This window comes from Mesocricetus auratus, unplaced genomic scaffold, assembly GCF_017639785.1.
Source record: "Mesocricetus auratus isolate SY011 unplaced genomic scaffold, BCM_Maur_2.0 Super-Scaffold_100014, whole genome shotgun sequence".
Taxonomy (NCBI): domain Eukaryota; kingdom Metazoa; phylum Chordata; class Mammalia; order Rodentia; family Cricetidae; genus Mesocricetus; species Mesocricetus auratus.
The window spans coordinates 38933480-38958274 of record NW_024429197.1 but is presented as its reverse complement, the minus strand read 5'-3'; the positions used below and the strand labels follow the sequence as shown (position 1 = coordinate 38958274).

The 24795-nt window shown below is 42.3% G+C and overlaps 1 protein-coding gene across 1 annotated transcript in view; it reads left to right on the top strand.

Annotated features, from left to right (window-relative positions):
* Cachd1 (cache domain containing 1) overlaps positions 1-24795 on the top strand; it is a 212526-nt gene that overhangs the window by 153222 nt on the left and 34509 nt on the right. The window contains exons 7-13 of the mRNA XM_005086633.4: positions 679-895; positions 7645-7794; positions 12323-12556; positions 17660-17809; positions 18424-18547; positions 19526-19643; positions 23108-23276. Of these exons, the coding sequence (XP_005086690.1) occupies positions 679-895; positions 7645-7794; positions 12323-12556; positions 17660-17809; positions 18424-18547; positions 19526-19643; positions 23108-23276 (1162 nt within the window). The remainder of the gene's footprint in view (positions 1-678; positions 896-7644; positions 7795-12322; positions 12557-17659; positions 17810-18423; positions 18548-19525; positions 19644-23107; positions 23277-24795) is intronic.

Genomic DNA, 24795 nt, shown 5'->3' with positions numbered 1-24795 from the left:
CCCAAGAGTTCAGGGTGAGAGTGCACCTCACATTGTTCTATGGGAGTCCAGAGACCGTGTGTATACTTGGGATGGGTACTGATCTGCTGTCCAAGGCTCAATAGATTACCTAGGCCTCCTCACTGACACCCAGATTCAGGGGGTCTTGATCAGTCCCATGCTGGATTCCCAGGCTGATGCCTGGGATAAGACTTTTTCTTACGAACGTCATTGCTGAAAACACACGGAGACCACACTACCCCCCTTCACTGGTCTCCAACTTGAAAACCAAGATGGGCAGCTTTTGTATACATAGTCTTCTGCATGAACTTAGGGATATTTTGTGTTGTTTTGTTTCAAATATGCAGACACTGTGCTACTGCTTAAGTTTGGCTCAAAGGCCAGTTCTTGGGTTCTCTCTATTACAAATTCTTTTCAAACTTGACAGGTTGATGGCTTTAGGCACTTATTTTTAAACTCGGAACCTGTTCTACAGGCCTTCTCCCTAGTTAAGCTCTCCTGTTACCTAAATATCCAAGCCTGGGCATTGTGGCTGAGGCAGGAAGACTGTTTGAGCCCAGAAGTTTAGGGTTAACCTTAACAACATGGGAAAGACTTCACCCCGAAAATAAATGAATAAATGAATGAAGCTTTAAATGGTAGAGGAAAAAGTCACTGGGTGTCTTTTTTGTCCTCCAGATTTCTGTGTTGACTGTGGCAGATGCTGTCAGGACCTGCTCGCTGGACCAGTGCTATAAGACTTACCTGTCCCCGGCCACCAGTGAGACAAAAAGGAAAATGTCCACATTTGTTAGCAGTGTCAAACCCTCTGACAGCCCCACCCAGCATGCACTGGGGTTTCACAGGGCATTCCAATTGATTCGAAGCACCAGCAATAATACCCGGTTCCAAGCAAGTAAGTGCATTTATGAGAAATGACCACATTAATGTGCTACAAACCAAGTACAGAGCTAGAGGGGAAACTTTCCAGTTGATTTCAGATAAAATTATCATCTCTTGTCTTCATAGCATCTTCATAGCGATCATTCAATTACCATGGTCATTCTGTGGAACTTTCTAGACTCCTAGAGCCTCCTCTTCCTGCCCCTTTATTAAGAACACATCCTTGCTTGTTTCCCAAGGGAATAGCCACATCCTCTTTAATGTTAATTGTTGGCTCTGCCTCCCTGTGGGCTTGGGCAGTTCTGTGCTGTGTGCATGTGCACCAGAGGGGGTGACATGGATTCTTGCCTTGATCCCTGTCTTTCCTAACCAGCTGTCATTTAGATGAGCACACCCTTCCCATGTACAAAGGCACTTTAATTTAATTGCCATGTACGAGAGAAAAATCTGGAATGAGGATGCATGCTAAAAGAAAGGAAAGGGTAGTTGATTAGGACTCTGCTTTGAAACTTCTCAAAGGATTCTTTTATTTCTCCTTTTATAATTGAAAATCTGTAGCCATTTTTCTTTATTTAAAAAATATACTGCATCCTGTTTGGGGTTAGGTTTTGCTTTCTTCTTCTTCTTGAGATAGTCTTACTATGTAGTCCAGCCTGGCTGCCAGCTCTCCATCCTCTTGCCTCTTCTTTCAGAGTGCTGGTTTTACCCAGTTGTTTAGTGTACTACTAAAATACGTTTAAAGAATGTGCTGTAAGCTGTTCTGTGTATCTACATCTACAGACTTAAAGTCAGACAGTGCTGATGGATGTAAAGTGTCATGCCTGCATTCTGGCTGATGAAATGACTGTCACAAGTATAACTAGTGGTAGGAAGTGGCATGTTGGTTTAATCTTCATTTGTTTAAAAATTATAAACTTAGTTTAAAGGAACTTATTTTGTTGTTGTTGTTGCTGCTGTTTTTGTCTTGTTGGCAATAGGGTCTCATGTAGCCTTAAAATGTAGTCCAGGTGCACCAACACATGCATTTTAAAAACAATGTATGTTTGTGATCACGCCATTTCCCTTAGCTGGGTCTTCTGTTCAAAGCCTCCTGCGGTGGAAACTCCATGTAATCAGGGCTGTAGGCTCAACTGAGGTTTCTAGTCCTATTGTGAGCTCACATGTTTAGTGGCACCTTCCTTCCCTTCCCTTCCAACTCTAAAATTCATGTCACTTTACTTCTTGAAGACCAACAAGGGAACATCTATTCTACTTCAAGTCCTTGGTACTGGGACGCTTGTACCCTCTTCTGACAGAGAGCCACACCCCTTTTTCATTTAATCAAGTTACTCTCAGCTTACCAAGAACTACAGTTTTATCCTCAAGATTCACCTCTCTCCACCAGATAGCAGTCTAATCATAGGAGACACATTGTCATATTCCCTTGTTAGGAGCATGTTATAGCTTAGGCCCAAGCAGATGGGAAAATGAATGACATTGGATACTTTGGATGTGTCATCTCAGAATCTTACCTACTATCAAGAGCAAGCATCAGCCACATGCAGGCCAATATTATAGACTTATTGTTCAGCTGCCCACACAGTTTGGTAAGGCAAGTAGTCAGTGCTTACCTCATGATCCAGGTAGATTGGTTAGTGTACCAGTTAGTTTTTGTCAACTTTGCATAAGCTAGAGTTATGCAGGAAGAAGTAACTTCAATTAAGGAATCACCACCATCAGATTGACCTGTTTGTGTCATAGGGCCGTTTCTTGATTCATAATTGATATAGGAGGGGCCAGCCCTCTGTGGGTATCCCTACCCCCGGGCAAGTGGTCCTGGATTACTTTTTTAAAAAGCAAGTGGAGCAAGCCAGCCATGTTCCTCCATGGTTTTAGTTCCTGCCTCTAGGTTCCTGCTGTAAAATAAACCATTTCCTCCCAAGTTGATCATGTTTCCCACAGCAACAGAAAGTAGACTAGCCAGTTTGTCACAGTCCCTCACCAGAAAATTTTTCTCCACCCCATTCTTGATTTATCAACTTGTCATTAGAGTTTCTGGCTAGTTTTGATTTCTATCTTGTTCAAATAAAAGAAAGACATATTAAACTAGCAGTGGCAAACCTGGATGCCTACAGACTCAGTAATGAGCATCCCTTGAAGATAATAGAATGATAGAGTAGCTTTCTCCACCAGGGCAGGCAGCACTAGCATGGTCATATCCTCTGATTCCAGAGAAGCCCAATATCGGGATTGCCCCTGTAAAGTCTGGATTTTCAAATGTTATTGCTCCTCCCACCTGAAAGCCCTATTAAGCCTCTTCTCATAGCCTTCTTATTGTACTACTCATTGGCAGAAAGCCTAGTTTCATTGGAGGCTTTCTCCTTGCTTTTGTTTGTTTTATACTTGGTTTCTTATGCTTGCAAGCAAAAACATGGCAAGAAGATCGGCCGTCGAAAAGTTAGACAGCTTTTAATAGCACAGGTCCCAAAGTGCTCAGAGAAGATTTTTTTCCCTTTGGTTTGAATAAGATATTTCCAAAGGTTAGCTTGCAATCACCCTCTTTACAGCCTCTAAACGCAGTTCAGAGGAAAAACCCAACTTGGTTTGTCTAAAGAAATGCTTCTGGAATGTCCACTGTCCATATCATGGTGACAGGATTTTGTGGTGTCCCAAACAACATGGCCTACTGGTTACGTATTTGGATCTTGGATTTCAACTCTGAACCTTTTATGACCTTGTAAGCATGGGAATGTTGATTGAACTATCCATGACTGGCTTATTCTGTGAAATGTGTATGACAATGACACCCAGGATTGTTTCATAACTGTTCAGCAATGTTAGCTGTCATTATTCTGTTCCATCCCCTATGAGACTTCCAGCCCCAGCTCATTTATAGCAGTAAGATCACCTATTGAAATGGGAAGCATCTACCCACATCAGGACTGTATAAACAGAAGCCAGACTTTGCCAGAGTGGGCTTCTTTCTTCAGTCTCTTGGTAGATCCATAAGGAACATCATTCATTAACCTTTTTGTTTGTTTCTTCTGTGTTTGTTTGGGTGTGTGTATGGGAGATCACCTCATAGCAAGAGGAAGATGATTTTGAGTGTAGATGTGATTGCATGAGCCAGACTCAGTTTGAATTGCTTTACCTCTGATATTGATTCTAAGACATGCTGGTTACATACTTAAAGTGAGAGTTCCCATGTCCCCAAACCCCTAAAATTAGCCACCTCTAACTTCACCAGTGTTATAAATTCCCATCAGTGTGTGACCCAGGAGAATCCAGTAAGCAAAGATCCAAATCAGACCAAACCTAATAAAACTGCTGAGTGAGAGCCCCAGACTGAGGCCTTGCTCAGCCATCACCAGAGAAGCCTCTTTGCAGGAGATGGGAACAGAGGCCACAACTAGGCAATGTGTGAAGAGTGAAAGACCTTGGAAGACTCAGTCACTCCTAAATGGGATGTCTCCATCATCCCTAACCAAGATGCTTTCTCCAATTGACATCTGCCTGTAAAAGAAAAATAATTTTCTGGGCTGGGTATATTAAACACACTTAAAGACAGGCTTTATGCTCAGCAGTAGATAGCTAACACCAAACTAAAACTCAATGGTATTCTTGTAGACTTTTTGTTTCATGTTCGTTTGGGCATTTTTGGGGGGTCTTTCTGATCTTTGTTTGTATATTATGGTTTTTTATTTTGTGGGGTTTTTGTTTTGTTTTGTTTTAGCTTTGGTTTTGGTTTTTCAAGAAAGGGTTTCTATGCAGCTTTGGAGCCTGTCATGGCACTCGTTCTGTAGACCAGGCTGGGCTCAAACTCACAGAGATTCACCTGCCTCTGCCTCCCAAGCTCTGGGATTAAAGGTGTGTACCACCATCGCCTGGTTTAAAATACACCTGATTGTCACCTCTTTCTTAACAATGATCAATTTTGTGTTTTATGAGGTAGGTGTGTGTGTGTGTGTGTGTGCTTCTTATGTTTTTTTCTTTGGGGGGGATTGGTTTTGTTGTTTTAGTTTTTCAAGATGGTTTCTGGGTGTAGCCTTGGCTGTCCTGGAACTCACACTGAGGAACAGGCTGGCCTTGAACTCACAGTGTTGAAATTAAATTCAACCCCTGTTGAAATTAAAGGCATGTGGCACAACGGTCTGGCTGTGGTTCTTTTTGGTTTTTGTTTTTAATCCTGGTTATTTGTTTTGGAGAATTTAGAGAAGGGAAACCAGATCAAAATAAATTGTATGAAAATATTATAATATGTTTATATATGTAATTATTTATATTTGCTAGCAGCCAATGAAAAAACAATTTCAATTTTGCTTGGTTGAAGTCTGGATGATAATATAATAGGGTCTGGGCAGTTTTGCAAAATAATTATTGTGGGATGAAAACAAAATATGCCCAGGTTCTAAAAGAACCTGGGGGCTTGGGCCTTCTAGCTTTCCAGTCACAGTCCTCTGGTCTAAAACAGCTCCAATGACATTCACAGAGGCAGTGGGCTAGGTGACAGTCAAAAGGGTTCTGTTTAGAGGTCAGTCAAGGTACATCCCAGAATTTATCACTAATAGGACCTTTGCCAAGAACAGATGGTTTGCCTCATGCTGCGTGACCCTGTAATACAGCTGTATCCCTTCCAGTAGGAAGTGGGACTATTTCATTCTGTGGTTTGTTTGACATTTATTTTTAGTGTGAAGCTTAAATAAGATATTTCAGACTAGTAAAGTAACATACAGGAATATAGTTACAACTGAGAAAATATTGACATCTAGAATTAATGTGGGAGTTTTCCTAAGACTTGAGGGTTTTTATTTTTCATCAACCTGCATTTTCTGATCTCTAGTAACTGAATAAAGACATTCACATTTGCAGTCAGTAAAGTCCAAGCATCTTGATTGGCTTTGCTAGTAGTAAAGTGGATTTACTATGCATTTATTACTAGTCCTATCTTGTTAAATTCAGTTTGACTGTCTATAGCATTGATAGTACATAAGTTATTAGTCCATGAATAACAATGAATACTTCAAAACCTCAAGAGGAAGTTTACAAACTGTAAGAATTGTGTATCACTATTTCTTAATGACAATTGTATTTGTTACATATTGCTTTGTGGCACATAACCATAGCTCTTAATGGCCTTAACATTCCATAACTTTTGTTGCATTCTGCACAGGACCCGTCAATAAATCCCACCCACCCTCAGAAGGTAGCTTCCCAAGGGTGCAGATGTCATGAGATCGATCATAAGGCAACTAGGCTGCCTGCCATGGTTACTCTAAAGTAGTCCCAGTGAAATGACAGCAGCAGGACCTATTGAAATACATGTATATACAAGTATTTTTCTACACAAGGATACAATTCCCTATAGCATGTCCAAAAAATTATCTATTCCCTCAAAGGCCTTCATATTAGAGAGAAATACAGAAATCCAGCTCTTTTCCCACCCCTCCCTTGTTATCTATAGTGGTAGACAGTTCATTAACCCCATCTCCGTCTCCCCCCCGTGTTCCCCCGTGTGTCCCCCCCCATGTCTGTGTGTGAATATAACTCTGTGGGACAGCAATGTACAATAAATCTGCAACAAGTCTAACACAAGGCTACAGTCTGTGTAATGTAGGCAGCAACTCTGCAGGCAACGCTGCATAGTACGGCAACTCTGTGGCACCCATGCCAGAGTTTGATGTCAGGATGTCTTTCTATCACTCCTTTACCTTATTTTTCTGTGACAGGGTCTCTCAATGAACTTAGAGCTTGTCATCCTGACCAATAAGCTCCCACGACCCACCTATGTTTGCTGGACCAGCACTGGGATTGTAGCTATATACTAGCACCCCACCTAGCTTTTAAGTGTTACCTTTGAAATACATTTACCCATTGAGCTGTCTTCCTAGGCTGCCACTTCTACTCTTGATCAGTCTACTTTGGGGAAGGTCTTCTCGTTGTGTTAGAATTACTTCTTACTCATTGGCCTGATTTGGAGGGTGGTTTGAATTTAAAATCACATGTTGTCTTCAGGCCAGTTGAAGGAGTGCATACCCATGTGTACCGAGACTTCTTTCTCGTTTGCATTCATTCAGTTGACCAATCATTCCTCCCAGCGGCCTTGTGAAGTTGGTGCTGCTATCTGTCCCGTTTTCTAGACATTTCTCCAATTGTGCATAGGAAGAAGTTACTGCGACCTTTGCCTACATGACCCCAACACACTAAGCACACAGTAGCAGTTTGGAGCACACGGTGCTCCTACATCCATAGTTTTGCTTTGCTACATTGCTAAGCTTTCAAAATCAAAATGTAGTTGACAGTAGTTGGGGGTCTAGCAAGTCATTTATCACGCATGCAGAGCCCTAAAAGAACCTCCGCCACAAAGGCAAGCCCCCCATCCCACCCCCCAAAGTGTGACTCCTGTAAATGGCTCTGTGTGACTGAGGGAGGCATAAGCTGGGTTCTGATTCCTCATTTCAGAAACTGGGGAGATTTCCTTTTATACTGGCTCAAATGAACACAGCGTGGGTGCCTGGAGGAAATCGCTGTCTTTCATCTGGTAAATGTGTCAGGAGCGTCTTGCGCCGGATAAGTGAGGCCTTGCTGTCCAGAGAGCTCAGGATAGAAGGGGAAAAGGAATTAGCAAGATGAAAGCCAGCACATCAGTCACATGGGAAGAGCGTAGGACACAAGGGGCCAGCCAGGTCCTCTGGGTGCGGGAGATCCGGAAAACGGAAAGGAAAAAGGCACACCTACCTCTAACCGGAATCTGAATGTAACCTTGGTTTGTGTGTTTTTGTTTAGATACCGACATGGTCATTATCTATCTGTCAGCGGGTATCACATCAAAGGACTCCTCGGAAGAAGATAAAAAGGCAACCCTCCGCGTCATCAATGAGGAAAATGGCTTTCTGAACAACTCTGTAATGATCCTTACCTATGCCCTCATGAACGGTAGGCAGCGTTACGAGATTTTCCTTTCAGAGGAAACTTCCTCTAGAAAAGAGATTTGTCCCGTACCTTGATGAAGCCATCAGGGAGCTTTTTTCCTACCCAGTGCTGGGATGCGTGATCCCGCCCAGCCAACAGCTGGTTCCTTACTCTTCCTCTACTTCTGTGGTCTGGCCAAGTTTCGCACCTCTCGCCTTTTTTCAGTCCTCCATATTCTAGGTCATCAGAGGTTTTGATACTGAAGGGAGTTGATGCTGACGGATTCCATGAGTCACAGGAAGCCATAGCGCTGGCCTGGATTCTTTCCATTCTCAAACATACACTAATCCTAATTTTCCGAAGAATCATACCTGAGCTTGAACCAGCTTCCTTGGCTGTCAAATGCAGATAGCAAGGACCTGCTTTGCAGGCCTGTCAAGAGGGTTAGCCTTTCTAGACATCAGACCCTGACAACAGCACTGGAGGATGCTAGTTTCACTGTTAAATGTAGGCAGATAGGTTTAGAAAATCGGAATATTTGAAGAAACACCTCACATTCACCTTCCTGCTACCTGCCTGTCCTTCAGCCCTGGTTTGTGCCTCTGTGGTATGGTACCACCACACCTATTAATACGTGGCTTTTCCTTCAGTGGCTCTTCCCCCTCAGGGCCTCAGCCTGGGTGCTTAGGTGCTGTCTTCCCTTGTGGCTGAGAGACAATATTTGCATCTTGTAGCCCGTCCCACTTATGAGTTCTGTGCACCCCGCCCCACCCTGCACTGGTTTAGGGACAATAATTATCAGCTTAATGTGTTAAAGACTATGTGGAGAATGCCCTCCCATGTAAATTCTAGATATCATCCTCAGATTCTTATTCAGACCCTCTTAGGAGGAAGCCATGAATCTGTTATTCTGGAGTGATTCTGGGCCTAGTGCCTTATGGACCACCCTGAGGAACTGCAGACTCACCATCCGGCTGCCAAGGCTATAGTCACCATTCACCAGCTTAGGCTCATGACAGGATTCTTCATCTCTTTAGACCTCAGCTTTTTGTTTTCCCAGGCAACATCTCATTATGTAGCCCAGGCTAGACTCAAACCCAAGGCCCGGCTTCAGCCTCCTCAATGCTGAGACGGCAGGTGTGTGCCACCTCAAGACCTCTCTTTGATCTGTGAGGCGAGAATAATCAACTCTCCAGCATAGGGATAGTATAAGAAGTTCTAAAAAAGGATAGCATAAAAAAGTATGTTGAAATTTAACATTAGAGGGGCTGGAGAGGTGGCTCAGAGACCAAGAGTGGTTGCTGCTCCTACAAAGGACCTGAGTTTTGATCCCAGCACCCATAGCAGGCAGCTCACAGCCACCTGTAACTCTAGCTCCAAAAGATCTGACACCCACCTGCACACATGAACCCACAAACACACAAATAATTAATTAAGATAGAAATTTTAAGTTAACATAGAGCTTGGGGCAGGAGGGAGCAGTGTGTTTCCTGTCACACACAGGATGGCTGGCAGCAAAGGCATCTCTGCCATCTGGGGTCAGTCTCATTTAGCACTGTCACAGCAGGCATGCGGACACACACGGTTCCCACTGTGTACAAGTGCGGTCCCCTCCCCCTTGTGTTCCTCCGCTGTGGGCAGACGGTGTTCTCTCTCTCCTGTCCCCTCACTTTTCCAAGAGTGTGGCTGTCAGAGGCATTGAGGCATCTCGCTGTTTGCATGGTGTCCTGAGGAGAGGGACCATCTATCTAGGATGGATGAAAACGGCCACTTTTTGCTTGACCACTTAGCCCTCGGTATCATTTCAGGTTGCCTGATGCTCTGTTCTGCCATGGTTTAACTTCTTTCTCTCATGAGTGAGAAGGGAGGGAAACAAAATCACCTGAGCCTCTGTAGTGCTTTCTTGTGTGCACAAAGCTCTCCCACTAGAGACGACAGATGAACTAAATGCAGGAGAGCAGTGAGAAGACACACCCACAGGAAGTAATTGCTTCTTGTGTGCCATAGATGCTGAGTAAAAGTCCCGGGTTATCACCTGTCCAGGCACCGATCCTTCAGTGGGAGTCTTGGGTACACTTGCCTTACCCCTGACAATTCCACACTTTAGAACCTCTGGTTAACTCCATTCATCCATGCTTAGTTCTTCAGTTTCTCTCTTTTGTCTTACGACATACATTTTGTCACTGCTGGTTGTCCAACAGCTGTTCACTGGCAGATACTGTCCCTCACCCTCACTAGATCCTCCAAGAGCTCAAATAGTGAAGCAAGGCCACTGTGAGACTTTGAAAGATCTGTGTGTGTGTGTGTGTGTGTGTCTGTCTGTCTGTCTGTCTGTCTGTCTCATCTCTCTCTGTCTGTCTTCCTGCATAACTATTTTCCTTGCCCATTGTCTTCCCATAGCTTTTGATTGCAGATAGCTGAAAATTTGAAAGAGCTAGATTTTCTGAGGGATTTGAATGAAGTAGATCACCATGGCTGGGGTAGCGGGGGGGGGGGGGGGGGAATAGGCTAACAACTCAAAGTTTAGTCAGCAAGCTTACAGGGAAAGCTGAAAGACATTGAAGACAATTTGTGAGTTGTGATATAGAAATCTCTGGAAGGTTGTTGGCTTTTCATGGACATTGCTGTCAGTGAAATAGCTGGACCGTTTACCTGGGGTTGATGTTGGTGAGTAAGCCAGAAGTTTGGGATGGAAACTTAATGAAGAGTGGAGAAGGTGTCTCAAACTGGAACATTTTGGTGTCTCTGTGACTGTCTCTCAGTTCACTTCATAAAACTTGACTTTTGGAATCTTTAATTTGTGAGGATACAGCAGAGAGGACTCCGGGAAATGTGGATTCTAGCCTGCCCATCTTGGTGGATTTACAATCCAATGTGTTTACTAATCTGCCGTTGAGTGACCAAAAAAATGCCGATAGTGTCCATAACCAGCCCTCCATCCCACACTGTCCCACCATGCCTAGCAAATATTCAGGTTTCTCACTCGCTAACACTTTAACAGAGGAGCAATATTGGGCAAAGAGGAACTACATCTATTGCCTGAGTTGTCGCCTTTCATTCTGTTACCTCTGTGACCTTCTCTTGCGATGAGGTTAAAAATAAAAAACAGTCGTGTCTTTTACTATAAAACAGACCCCTTGACCCTCACTCCTCATCCCAATCTTAGCTCTGTGCCAAGCAAAGGGAGCAGTTATCTGCTTCTCAAATGATTTGCCCCAGGAATTTTATTTCTGTAGCCTTGAAGGAGTGAAGTGAAATTCAAGTTTATCTAGATATAATGTCTTAAAAAAGAAATCAACCAGTCATGGTGGCTCATGCCTTTAATCCCAGCACTCAGGAAGCGGGAGCAGAGACATCTCTGAGTTCAAGGCCAAGCCTGGTCCACAGAGCAAACTTTAAGCCAGACAGAGCTACATAGTAAGACCCTGTCCCCAAAAAAAAGGGGGGGGGTAATGATAGATGATGTTAGATTTTGCTAATTCTTAGCAAACTAGAAATAAACGTCTGGTGTTAGAAATACACTCTCCACAGGTGGAAAGCTAATGGCATATCTTTCCATGAAAATGTCAGGTTCTTTTCAAGAGTAGGAGGCTCTTTTGGAAGGGCACTAGTAGAGTCTCACCAACAACTGAAAGCATTTGAACTTGTTTACTGTGGTGCCATGTGAGATCAGTTACTAATCCTTTTGACTATATGCCAACAATAACAAACTAAAAAAATTGGTTTATTAAATTTATTTTTGTGCTATGGAATACAGATGTTGTAGAACAATATATCCCACTATGCCTAAATCTTTTTACAAAGTTTTCAATACCCCATAAATATAAAAAATACACATTAAATAAATCAAATTTAGTATTATCCTAACAATATCAAGCATAAAGACATTTGTAATTAAAATGAGCTTGAAGAAGAAGGTTTAGAAGCATTGCTAAATGCAGACCATAATTCTTTCATTTAGTTCCTTGGGTTTTTGGCAAGTGGTTTTACAGACAAAGAAGGAATGAGATGGTAAAGGCCTTAAAACTCTCCAAAGGTCATCCACTGCTTTAAATTAAATGCAGACTCGTTAACTATTACTTTTGCTTTCAGATATTAAGTGCAGCAAGGAATTTAAATCTTATAACTAAATGTTTAAGACGAGCACATCCTTTGCTTCCCATGTGTTTTTCATCACTGCCTTTTGAAGAATCACTTTGTGCTTTTGACTGAAGAAATTCCCTGTCTCAGCCTCTGGTTTACAGTAGGAACTGGTATCCTGGGTCCATAGTAACCCTACAAAGACCTCCTTGAACATTACAAGACTTCATCTATTTGTTTTTGGTTTTCTTTTTTTTCAAGACATGGTCTCACTGTGTAGCTCTGTCTATCCTGGAACCCACTATGTAGATGAAGCTTGCCTGCTAATCCCAGCACACCCTACCCCAGAGGGCTGGGATTAAAGGCCTGCACCATCATGCCTGATACAAGATCTCATTTGTATCCACAGTGGATCTAAACGGCAAACTGCTACTTAAAAATAACCAAGCTTTTCCCTTGTTTTTGATGATAGATGGGGTGACTGGTTTGAAGGAGTTGGCGTTCCTTAGGGATCTGGCTGAACAGAACTCTGGGAAGTATGGAATCCCAGACCGGACAGCCTTGCCCGTGGTTAAGGGTAGCATGATGGTGCTGAACCAGCTGAGCAACCTGGAGACCACAGTTGGCAGGTTCTACACTAACCTTCCCAATCGGATGATCGACGAGGCCGTCTTCAGCCTCCCTTTCTCCGACGAGATGGGGGATGGTAAGTGTTGAGGAAAGGAATGAGCAAACAGAGAGGTGCTCCAAGCCCACAGACACACATGGCTGCCACCTAACCTACAAGATGGCTCTAACACATAAAGCCAGTGCTGTTTCCTCCCTGCTCCAGTCTCAAAGGCTGTAACGGGATGGTTTCTGATGCAGCTTCTGAGGAGGCCCCAGTAGCGAGTGGCACTAAAAGGTAACTGTACATTGCAATGCACAGGGAAGCACAGAGATCTGGCACCGGGTGGGCTCCTAGATCCCACACTCCTTAAGTCCTTGTCCTCGGTAGTGTATTTCATCTCATTAATTCTCCTTGGTCATCTTCAAAAAGGGATAACAAATGGGTGAATTTTTTAGGATAAATTCATACACATACATGAATATGTACAGATAAAAATGGATATGTACATATATACATATACATATACATATACATATACATATACATATACATATACATATACATATACCCAGTGGCTGACATACCACCCAGTTGTGAGTACTGCTCATTTCTCCCTTTTGATACACTATTTTGCCTTTGCTGTTATCACCGGAGTCATCCTGATGCCACAAGCACCCCAAACACAGTGTTGAGTAAAGTGCTTTAACTGTCACATGATTCAGTCACCTGACCTAGAAAATGGGAATCCTTCCTGTCAAGTAATTGTGAAGAGTAATTGCAGATATCTAATCTGTCTGTCTGTCTATCGCATCTATACAAATGGCTGGCCAGTAGAAGGTTGGGTCTCAGGAAAAATGACATTTTTTACATTTTAATATTTTATGTATATGAGTTGCTCACATGCATGATGGATGATTTTGAGTCACCATGGGGTGCTCAGAATTGAACCTGGGTCCTCTGCAAGAACAAGTGCTCTTAGCCACTGAGCCATCTCTCCAGCCCTAATCTCCTTTTCTTTTCTTTCTTTCTTTTTCTTTTTTGAGACAGGTTTCTCTATATAGCCCTGGAGCTCACCCTGTAGACCAGGCTGGCTTCAAACTCAGAGACCCAAGCGCCTCTGCCTCCTGAGTGCTGGGGTTAAAGGCGTGTGCCACGGCGCTCAGCTTAATTTTTATTTTCTTACTCAGCCTTCCTCCCACATTCTTGATGAGGGGTAAAAGGGGCAGCTAATTATTAAGCAGACAGTTGGCATCACAAGCAGAGGTATGGTTTTCCTGTTGACTGGAAACCCTCACCCATGCAGTTGTAGATAGTCAAAGAAAACTAAAAGGTAGCAAGTGTACAGAGATGTTTTACAGAAATGGGGAAATGTGCTTTTTTGATTTATTGTGTTCTATGCATATATGTTTGTGTATGTGCATATGTGTAGGGTGTACTCACTTGTGAGTGTCGTGTGTGCACAGAAACCAGAGGTGTATATCAGATTATCTTCCTCAGTTGCTCTCCACCCATTCCCACCCACCCATGGTTTCTCTACGAACCTGGAACTGGCCAGTACATGTAGACTAGCTGCCCAGCCCAGGATCTGCACCTCCAGTGGGTAGATTTCAGATACATGTCACGACATTCAGTCTCCTTCCATGGTGCTGAGGACCCAGACTCAAGTCCTTACAGTCATGTGTCAAGCACATTACTGGCTGAGCCATCTCTCCAGCCCAGCATAATCTTTTTATAAAACAGAAGCCTAAGAGCTGCCGCTTTTATCCTTTCTCGTTCTTAATGGGTCCCCAAAGATGTATAGTCTAGGACTATAGTTCTCACCCTTCCTGATGCTGTGAATACAGTTCCCCATGTTGTGGTGATTCCCCCCCCCCAGCCACAAAATGATTTTCAATGCTACTTCATAACAGTAATTCTGCTAGTGTTATTAATCGTAATATGAATATCTATGTTTTCCAATGATCTTAAGTGACTCCTGTAAAAGGATTATTGAAACCCACAGGTTGAGAACCACTTGTCTAGGAATGCCTGCATTTGCATTTGATGTAGGCTGTTCCTCTTAGTACATATATATATATATATATATATATATATATATATATATATATATATATATTCAACCAAGTGTGAGGGGGAAGATACACAAACCCCCTTATTAAATTTGTAATCCGTCACGAACCCAGTAGAACAAGTCAATTAGATTACTGATACCAGTCGGATAGAATGGGGCCCCTCCTTAAGTTTACACCTTATATAAAAATGTTGAGTCACCTGTATGTTGATGCCCTTCAGATTTTAGCCAGCAGGTCTTATTTCATGAACTCTGTGCAGTGAGTTTCTGTCATTGGTTTACACATCTGTTGAATTTCCATACCAGTGTGTCACTTCTATTGTGATTTCTGTTCCTACAATTTACTAGGTGACATATCATCTGGCTCCATGGCTAGAGAATTTGAATGTAGAGAAATCAATGCAGCACTAACTCAAAAGCTACTGTAGATTGACTCTCCCTTGACAAACATCATTGGGTATGGGTATGTGTGTGTGTGTGTGTGTGTGTGTGTGTGATATGTGTATGTATTTGCTGAACATGCATTTCTAAAAAAAAAAACCTTGTATGCTTGAGGTTCAAGTAGACAGGGTAGTATTTGGAGGGTTTGTCATTGTGAATATAGCTTAATACACTTTGCATCAAGAGTCTTCTGGCAGAGGCTGGGAAATGACCCAGCAAAGTGCTTACCTGAGTTTAGCGTCCCTAGAACTCATGTAAAATGCTTGGAATGTGGAGTGGAATCTTTAACCCTGGTGTTGATGGGAGCAGAGGCAGGCACGCCCTGGCCAGCTAGCTAGTCTAGCCAAATCAGTGAGCTCCAAGTTTGGTAAGAGACCCTGTCTCAGTTGTGTAACTGAGAAAAACATCTGACATTAACCTTAACTTCTGAGTGAGTGCATGTGCACACATGTGTACAAACACACAAACATATACACACATACATACAGACACACGTGCATGCAAGTTAATTAATTGGTAATTAATTAATTTAATACAAAGAGTCTCCTGTCCAAGCTGATAATGGAAAAGTATGTTTGATGCTTAATTTTAAGACAGTTCTTTTTATCAGAGCCAGAAGAGGTAAGATGCTCTTGCATCTTGGTCATGGAGCATTGTGGTTGTTCTTTACTGGTCTATGAAAATGACCTGCATCTTAGACAAAAGCCCAGGGAATGTGGCCTACATTGGGACCTTTGTCTCCGCACTGGCCCTCCCAAGTCTGCTTCTGCCATGCACAGCCCATTCATCCAGGGAGACCTAAACAGAAACCTCCTGGGACGTGTGCAGTTAAGACCATCTTCAATATGTTGTTTTCAAGCAGATGATGAGAAACATCCTAAATGTGAACTGAACAGAGAGCACTTTGAAGATCAGGAGAGACCCCCCTATGGAATGACTTTTTACAAACTTTTCCAGGCTTGTATCTCCTCCTTCCTGCTAAGTGATGCAGTTATTTGTCTCTGCAACCAAAGCAATTCAGCATACCCGGAGTGTTGTCATCACCCACAATTCTCTGTTTAGAAGTCCATTCTTCTTGACAGATACCTATAAGAGTGTCCAAATCCTTTCACAAAGTGTTCTGAAAGGATTTGTGATAGCCCCCAAGGACAGCACATGCCTCCAGGTAGAAGAAAGTATAACAAGATAGAGAACAGCATGCCATTTTGTTTTGAGATTCATGTAGAGCCTGGAGATTGCAGCATGGTTAGAGGTCAGAGACATTGCCTTGTCTCGGCTTCATGAAGACGCACATCCCTCTAGGCAGCATGGCTTTCCTGCCTTACAGTGGAGGCAGGAGAGACTGGCGCCCGGGGGGATTCTCAGAGCCACGCCTGCCCCATTCCACTCCCTTTCTCTCCTGCAGAATTCATCCCATGCGCTCTTCCTTTCCCTAACTATCTGTTGTTTCACGTGTCCTGTGAGCTAAGTATGATTTGTATAGTTTGAAAAATATCTGAGACCGTATGGCTAACGAAGCCTACAACATTTACTGTCTGGCCCTTCTCACACCAGTGTGAGGACTGGCCTACATGACTGGAAATGCTTTCCTATGGAGATTTAATTATCTTTCAACTACTCAGAGTTCTGTGTGATCACTTTCTGTACCTTCCTCACCTGCCCCCTCTGTCTGAGGGGGGGGGTGTTGATACATTAATGAGTTACAATGTCTGTATCTTTTACAAATCCCTTTCCACATAATCTGTTGGTGCAGCATTCCCTATAAATCAGCAAAGCAGTTTCCTCCCTCCATGTCCTGTCAGCATCAATGAGGGATATTATGTCTAGTGTCATGCGTCACATAGTACAAATGGAATTCAAGATATTTTTCAGACTCCTTATCCAGTGTTTTTTTTTTTTTTTGATTTTTAGGTTTTGGGTTTTCTGGTTTTGTTTTGGTTTTTTGGAGTGGGGTTGGGGGTTGAGGTTTTTTTTGTTTGTTTGTTTTTTGTTGTTTTGGTTTTGGTTTATTTGGTTGGTTGGTTTTTATTTTTTTCCTCTTTTTGACACACAGCTAAGTATTCCCAGTTCACTTCACCAGATGTGGGTTGGCACTGCACTGTTTTCTATTGATCCCGAGTGTCTTAGTCAGGGTTTCTATTGCTGTGAAGAGACACCATGACCATGCCATATCTCTTACGAAGGAAACATTTAACTGGGGTGGATCACTTACAGTTTCAGAGGTTTAGTCATAACAGAGAGCATGGTGGCAACAGGAAGTCAAGTGAGACACTGGGCAGTATCCTGAACATAGGAGACCTCAAAGCCCGCCCCCTCAGTGACACACTTCCTCCAACAAGGCCACACTCACTCCAACAAAGCCACGCCTCCTAATAATGTCACTATGAAATTTTATGGGGGCCAGTTACATTCAAACTACCACACCGAGTATCGTGGCTTAGATAAAGAGGTGGGGGGGGTCATCCCTGATTAAATTAACTGAAATATCTGAACTACCAAACAATGGTCTTCTCTTCATTCGTCTCACTTCCCATACAGGCTTCAAGAGCAGTGATTAGGACCTGGATCACAGAAACCTTTCCCACAGAAACTAAGGCCACCAATAGCCCTCGTGCCTCACCTGAGTGCGGCCCCAGGCTTGGTCCAGAGTTTCTGTGCTGTTCTCTGATTCTGTTTTTAACCCCCAGGTCTGATAATGACTGTGAGCAAACCCTGTTACTTTGGAAATCTCCTCCTGGGAATCGTAGGTGTGGACGTAAACCTGGCTTACATTCTTGAAGACGTGACTTATTACCAAGACTCTTTGGCTTCTTATACTTTTCTCATAGATGACAAAGGTAATTTACAGAGAGTTCATTGTAAGAAAGAACACTTTGCAACTAAAAAAAATGGTCTGTGGATATTCTTGTGCTGATAAATGAAGTGAGATAATGGTAGTTTTCAAGGAAGTTATGTCACTGGGATCGTTGGGGCAGTAGAAATGTATCATACAGATGGTGGAATGAATTCACAACCCATGAGGTCATGCTATGTTGGCTTGTGAGATCATAGGTTTTTATAACATCAAGAAGTTAGACTTGGGTGAATAATACCTAGAGTGGTGTTTAGATGGCCTTTTGTTAGTATCCTTATCTTTTGATTCCCTGGCAGGAAGGTTTATATATAACCACATTAGAACATTTAATAAAATGGAAACCCAAAGCGAATACCACCTAGATAGCCTCAATTAGACATATGTTCAGTAATTTAAGAGCTCTTTCGACACTTCAGGAGTTTTATGAGCTCTCACATAAAACAGGTTGAGGTTTTATTGGACTGCTAAGGTACATTAGAGGTTTTGCACCCTGGGCAGCCATCCCAGACTGTCCACAGTTCAGACCAGTAATGGGCACGATTGTTAGAGCCAGCATCCTTCCTCATCCTTATACCATGTCTTATTCTGTGATTTCAGGGTATACACTTATGCATCCATCTCTTACCAGGCCATACTTACTGTCAGAACCTCCCCTTCATACTGACATCATACATTACGAAAATATCCCCAAGTTTGAATTGGTTCGACAAAATATCCTAAGGTAAGAAAGAAATGAGGGTTGCAGTACTTCATGGTTTTTTTTTTTTTTTTGAGAAGGGGGCCTATTGTGATCAAATATGAGAGCCATAGGGTATAAGGCAAGTGTACAAATTATTTTCTTCTTACCATAAGTCTTCTGAGTAATTTTTTCATAATTAGTAGCCAAGGGCTAGGAGATGGCTCTGTAGGCAAAGGTGCTTGCCATGCAGGTTTGGCAGTCCAAGCTTGATCCCAGAAAGAGATTTGATTCCACACAGTTGTTCTCTCTAATCTACACACTTGCACCATGGTAAACCCCCCCCACATACACTCACATTGTGAATACCTATATAATAATAGTAAAACTAAATTAGAAAACAAGAATTTTTAAAAAAGGGTAGCCAAGATCTTGTTTATCTCATGTAATAGGAAAAGTCTCTCAAAATTATTTGTCTTGCCAACTAGATTCTACATTTACATGGAGTTTAGTTGTAAAATAAGGTATATGATAACTCATTTCCAGAAACTATTCTGCTTAGACCAAACTGAAATGTATTAGCAAAATAAAAGGTTAAGATGAGAGCCAGTAAACAGCTCGCCCATGTAGAGTCCGACAACACAGTTTGTGCAGGACTCTCTTAAAAACAGATTGGCCGTTTTCCAACTGTGATACGTTGTTTTGGCAGATGGTAACCTAGGGAGAAATGAGTCTTTGTGCTCATTGGTTGAAAATTAATAAGTGAGTGATGTGAGACAAGTCAGTCTCTGGAAAGAATTAGCACTGGGGGCAGGGTAGAGGCGAAGGATGGCTTCTAATGTAGAGTTGACATAGCACTTTTGCAAAATTGAAAATCTCACATCATGTCTTTCAAACATGATGGGTTTCAATGCTGTTCAGAAGCAGGGGGTGGTCATTGACTCTCAGCTTCTTCCTTGCCTTTAATTAAGTGCTTAATTTTTCTTTCTTGCCTGAGGCATTTGATTCTGTTTTTCTGCACAGCCTCCCTCTAGGCAGCCGGATTATCACAGTCCCTGTGAACTCATCTCTGTCTTGGCACATAAACAAGCTGAGGGAGACTGGAAAGGAGGCCTACAACGTGAGCTATGCCTGGAAGATGGTGAGTGGAAGGGAGTTGTTTGGATTAGACAGCCCGTGATGTCCAGTTCAATGCTCTCCTCACAACAGCACTGGAAAACTTGGAACAGACTGTGTGACTGGCCGGATTTAAAGTAACTGGGAGAAAAGACATTCCACAGATGGTTCATATTCTTTCCCCTTTCTTCCTTGTAAAACCAGTAATTGTTCATGACAAAGAGATCAAATCATATAAAAGGATATAAAGGAGAAATAATAGATCCTCTCCTTCCTGCCCTTGCCCCATTGCCCATCTGCAACCACGTCAATCCATTTCCAGAATTGTTTTCTGCACACACAAGTCTCTGAGTGTACACATGCATGAAGTGAATTTATGTAGATAGACCAAAGCTCTGTAAATGGCTTTTTCAGTTACATTTACTTACTTGTACATGTGTAAGCACATGGAGACCAAAGGACAACTTGTGGGAGTTAGTTCTCTGATTCTACCAGGACAGGCCCCAGGTCATCACGGTTGACAGTAAATACCTCCACCTGCTAAGCTAGCTGCAGAGCTCTGTTTTATTTTAAACATAGATCATTCCCAGTAGCTGGTTTGTTCTTTTTTAAATTGTTTTAGTTTCATAATTTAAACTCAGATTGTGGAAATTAGGAGTTGAAAAAGAAGATATAGAAACATAAATGCCTTCTGAGGTGCTTCATGGAAATGATGCCCTGGACTAGACTTTGGGGTGTTTATCCTCAGCACAATAGGATTGGCAGTGTGGCCATGACCCATGGCTGCTTTGTCTGACAAGTACCATTCAGACACTGGGCCTCAGAATCATAGAGAAACAGATGACAACACTCTGTTTCTTTTCTTCCCTTTTTCAACATGGCAAAACAACGTTATTACTAGGCCCGGGATTTTATAACCAAAAGAAGAATGGAGGGAGGGAGGGAGGAAGGAAGGAAGGAAGGCATTTGTGTGGCCTTTGGATGGTAAATAGAACTCGGGTGTCAACATTTTTAAAAAGAAGAATTTCTCTTCTTCCCACATTAGTAAATCCTGAACTATGTTCTGAGTTCTATAATTCAGGCAATCATGTTAGGAAGATGTACCACCTTTCTCAGAGAGCTAAACTTGTCACCCAGGTCACTATCAAGGTGAAGAACTAAGAAGGTAATGAGATTCAAGGCAAATCAAGCTTGACTCATTACCCAGCAATAAGGGCAAATGTTTTCAAACTTTTGGGGGGGTAGATATTCTCCTTTTCCCAAGATATAAAATGGATCTTTCTACAATTATAATCCAAGAAGAGTCAGCTGTTACTGAGACAAATCACTTAGCATCCACAGACATGGCATACTGATAATATATCTGAATATAACTTGAGATTAAGTTAGCACTATGAGGAGATTGCTCTTTCTAGCTAGGTATTTTTCTCTTACTGAATAAACTAGGTACTATAAAGTTATATTCTGTTTATTCCAATAGGGTTCCAATGTTGGTGTCATTGGAACTGGCAGGATAAGAAAAACTCAACTTCAAGGGCACCTATGTATGAATGAGCAGTGAAGAAACACTAGATGCCATTTAGAACATGCCCATCAACTTCCTAAGTCAGGGCTTGAGGGAAGAGGATTAAATTTGCTAATCTAATTGAGTATGTTTGCCAGCAGTTCTTGAAAGCAATTCCTGGAAGATGTAAATTGCCACTCTCACAGATCCTAAGTTTAATTTAAGTCCCACCTACCTGGTTTCAAATTTCCCCATCACTACATCGTCTGAGCCATTTTAATAAGGCATTTGGGTTTTTTAGTTCTGGCATAGCTGTCCTTGCTCTCTCATTAACTTACAAACCATGTTATAAATGGACTCTTTGGGGTTGAGGAAGACACACTGCTGGAAGAGTGTGTGTTGTGCGAGAATGCTGACCTGAGTTCGGATCCGCAGCACGCATATGAATCCAGGTGTGCATCTCTTATGCCAGCACTGTGGGGCAGAGATAGGAGGACCCCCCCCCTGGCGGCTTCATGCCAAGCTAGTTTTAGTCAAATCAGCAAGCTCCAAGGTCACTGAGAGATCCTGTCTCAAAAAATAGAGAAGTGGCTGAGGAAGGCATCCCAGTGTCGACATCTGATCTCCACATGTGCCTCCAAGCACAGTCACACACATGAAGACACGCACACACACACACATACACAATAATAATAAACAGGCTCTTTGCATTTTGCAATATATCAGACTTACACAGTTATGTGCTAATGACAGTCTTAGAAAAGCATCACTACATCATTGTGTGTGAATGTCATTGAGACTTATGCAAACCTCCATGATATGAGTCAGTCAACTGTGCCTGACTACTTGATGCAGTCAAAGCACAAGGTATGCAGAGGTATGTGGCTGATGCCAGAATAACACAACACATGGTTTTTTAGTAAGTATTTGTGTAAGTAGAAATATATATCCTAAAACAATGATTAAAGTTAGGGTAGCATAAATACATAAAGTGTAACGGAGTTCTTCCTACCAATACTGCAATTGATTGTGCTACACGTTTATGTGGCTGACAAACAGCACAGGAGGCTCCTTTACCCCAGTGGCACCATGAATCATGAGCTGCATGGTGATCTTACCATGGCATCCAGAGATGAGGGGCATTTTACAGCTCCATTCTAGTATTACAGGGCTACCAGTGGTGGTGGTCAGTCAGTGATTGGCTTGTGATTCTTGGGAAGACATTTTCCTCACTAAATTTTGTTCAAACACCCATTTCTATGAGAAAGCAGATCTGGAAATCCATTGAGTTTATAGTGTTAGACTGCTGCAGCACCTGCCTAACCTGGACAGAAATGTTGATCCGGCTAGACTGGACAAAAATGTCATAGAATTTGTGCTTTCTGTAAGTTTAGACAGTGCTGGTGTTCATTTCGAGCAGTAGAGACAGTGCTTGTTGGGGATGAAATAAATACGCTGTATTCTGTAATGACTGCCCCCAAGCCCTTCTCTTACTGAGGATTCCCAACTGATTAAGAGCAGTCAACTCTCAGAACACTTCTATAAAAAACAGTAATACTTTTTTTCCTCCTAGGGCAAACTAGCCAAGTACTCTCACTGAGTCACACCCCAGGCCCCACCTGTGCATCTTAAATGCATTTCAAGATAAAGTAAAAATAGATACTATATACACATACTCACTAACACACATGTGCACACACTTATGTCATTAACCTATCTAAGCATGAGATGGTCACAATCCCCAGGGGGCCCTTCTCCTGTCTACTCATTAGCTGTAGGATGCTGTATTACACACAAGTTCCTTTCTACAAGAAAGAAAAAGCAGAAAATATCTTTGGTAAATCCTTATATTGTTCATGCGAGTTCATCTGACATTGCATTAACACCTTCCCACAGAGAAGACAAGACATCAGAAAATAATGTATGCAATGGAACCTTCATTTTCTGTGGCAGGAATTCCTTGCTGACTTTTTTTTTCTTTATAGGTACAGGACACTTCCTTCATTCTATGTATTGTGGTGATACAACCGGAAATACCTGTCAAACAATTGAAAAACCTCAACACTGTGCCCAGTAGCAAGCTGTTGTACCACCGGCTAGATCTGCTGGGCCAACCTAGCGCTTGCCTCCACTTCAAGCAGCTGGCAACTCTAGGTAAAGCCAATGGGCTCCTCAGCGTCCTACATGACCTTACTCAAAGAGCACATCATAAACATCTGTATGATTCCTGCTCCCTGTCCAGCCCCAAATACTTCATATTTGCAGTTCTAGAAAATATAAAGCAGTTGGGGACAATGGGTCACACCCACAGTTCCAGTAGTAATTAGGCTGGGGCAGGCAGATCACTATGGGCTGAAGGCCAGCATGAACTACATAGTGAGTTTTCAGATAGCCTGGGCTATTGAGTGAGAAACCTCTCTCAAGAAAAAAAAAAACAATAATAACAACAATACAAATAACAAAATATACTATGTGAGGCAATTGTATTTCTTGCCTTGGTCAAGTTGCCTCGAAGAGACTGAGATGAGTATTCTATTTGATGATTTATACATAAGCTCTCAAAAGAGACCAGTGACGAGGGAGAAGACAACAGACAAAAGACAAAGCCAAGTTGACTATAGATGATGCTCCAGCCTCTTCCATCTCAGGCTCAGAGTGTCCATGGCCCCAGCATCTTCCTAGCCCATCGACAAGATCAGCTTTCGTAGTCCTCAGCCCCTCTCAGCCTGCAGCCAGTGCTAGCCACGTTTTGGTTGTCCAGAAACCCCTAACAGAGAGGTGTCCTACCAGTGAAAGACAGGACACAGATGTGAGGATGTGCAGGTGTGGGGAGGGTGTTGAAAACAGTAAGAGGGATATAAAGGAATCTGATGGGCATGCTATTGATATCTTCTACGGGACCTACCTCAAAAGAGTTTAGCCATAGGCAATTTCCAAAGGATGCTGGTGGGGTGTACTATTTCAGAGTACCAGGTGTTTAGAGTTGAGTGCCTTGGTTGATCTGTGGTAAAGGAAGGTATTTGGTCTTACCAAAGAAAAATAATTTCCTCTGACTGAGGAAAATGACAAAGTCTAGATGCTTTGGAGTCAGTTTCCTCTGAAATTAGTGTCACAACGTCTCTGTTTACTAGTTTATTTCTAATTTCTATGTATCTTTAAAGACTGAGTGAGTTTCTTATAGACAGATTTGATTGGATATAGTAGGTCTATAGCCATTCATTGTAATCTTGTTGTTTTGGTTTTTATGTTGGTTGTTTTACATAAGTATCTCTATATAATTCTGGCTGGTCTCAAACTCAGCTTTCTTCATGCTTCAGCTTCTCAAGTGCTAGAATCGTGGGTGTGTGGCACCATGTGCCTGATCAGTCTTTAGATTTTGATGGGTTTACATAAACTATTGATATTTAAAGCGATTGTTTCTATGGTTGAATTAGTTCCTTTTACATTTACTACTAGTTCCTGCTAATATCTTCTTTGTTCCAGTTGTGTCTTCTAGTTATTTTTTCTATGTTTATAATGTTTAGATTGTATTTCCGACACATAAAAACATTGAAAGTTTTATATGTTAATGGGTGCCATTTAGTATTTCATACACACATGTACATTGTATCATGTCTAAATCAGGTTAAATATCCCTGTCTCCTCAGCCATCCATAACTCACTCATGGAAATT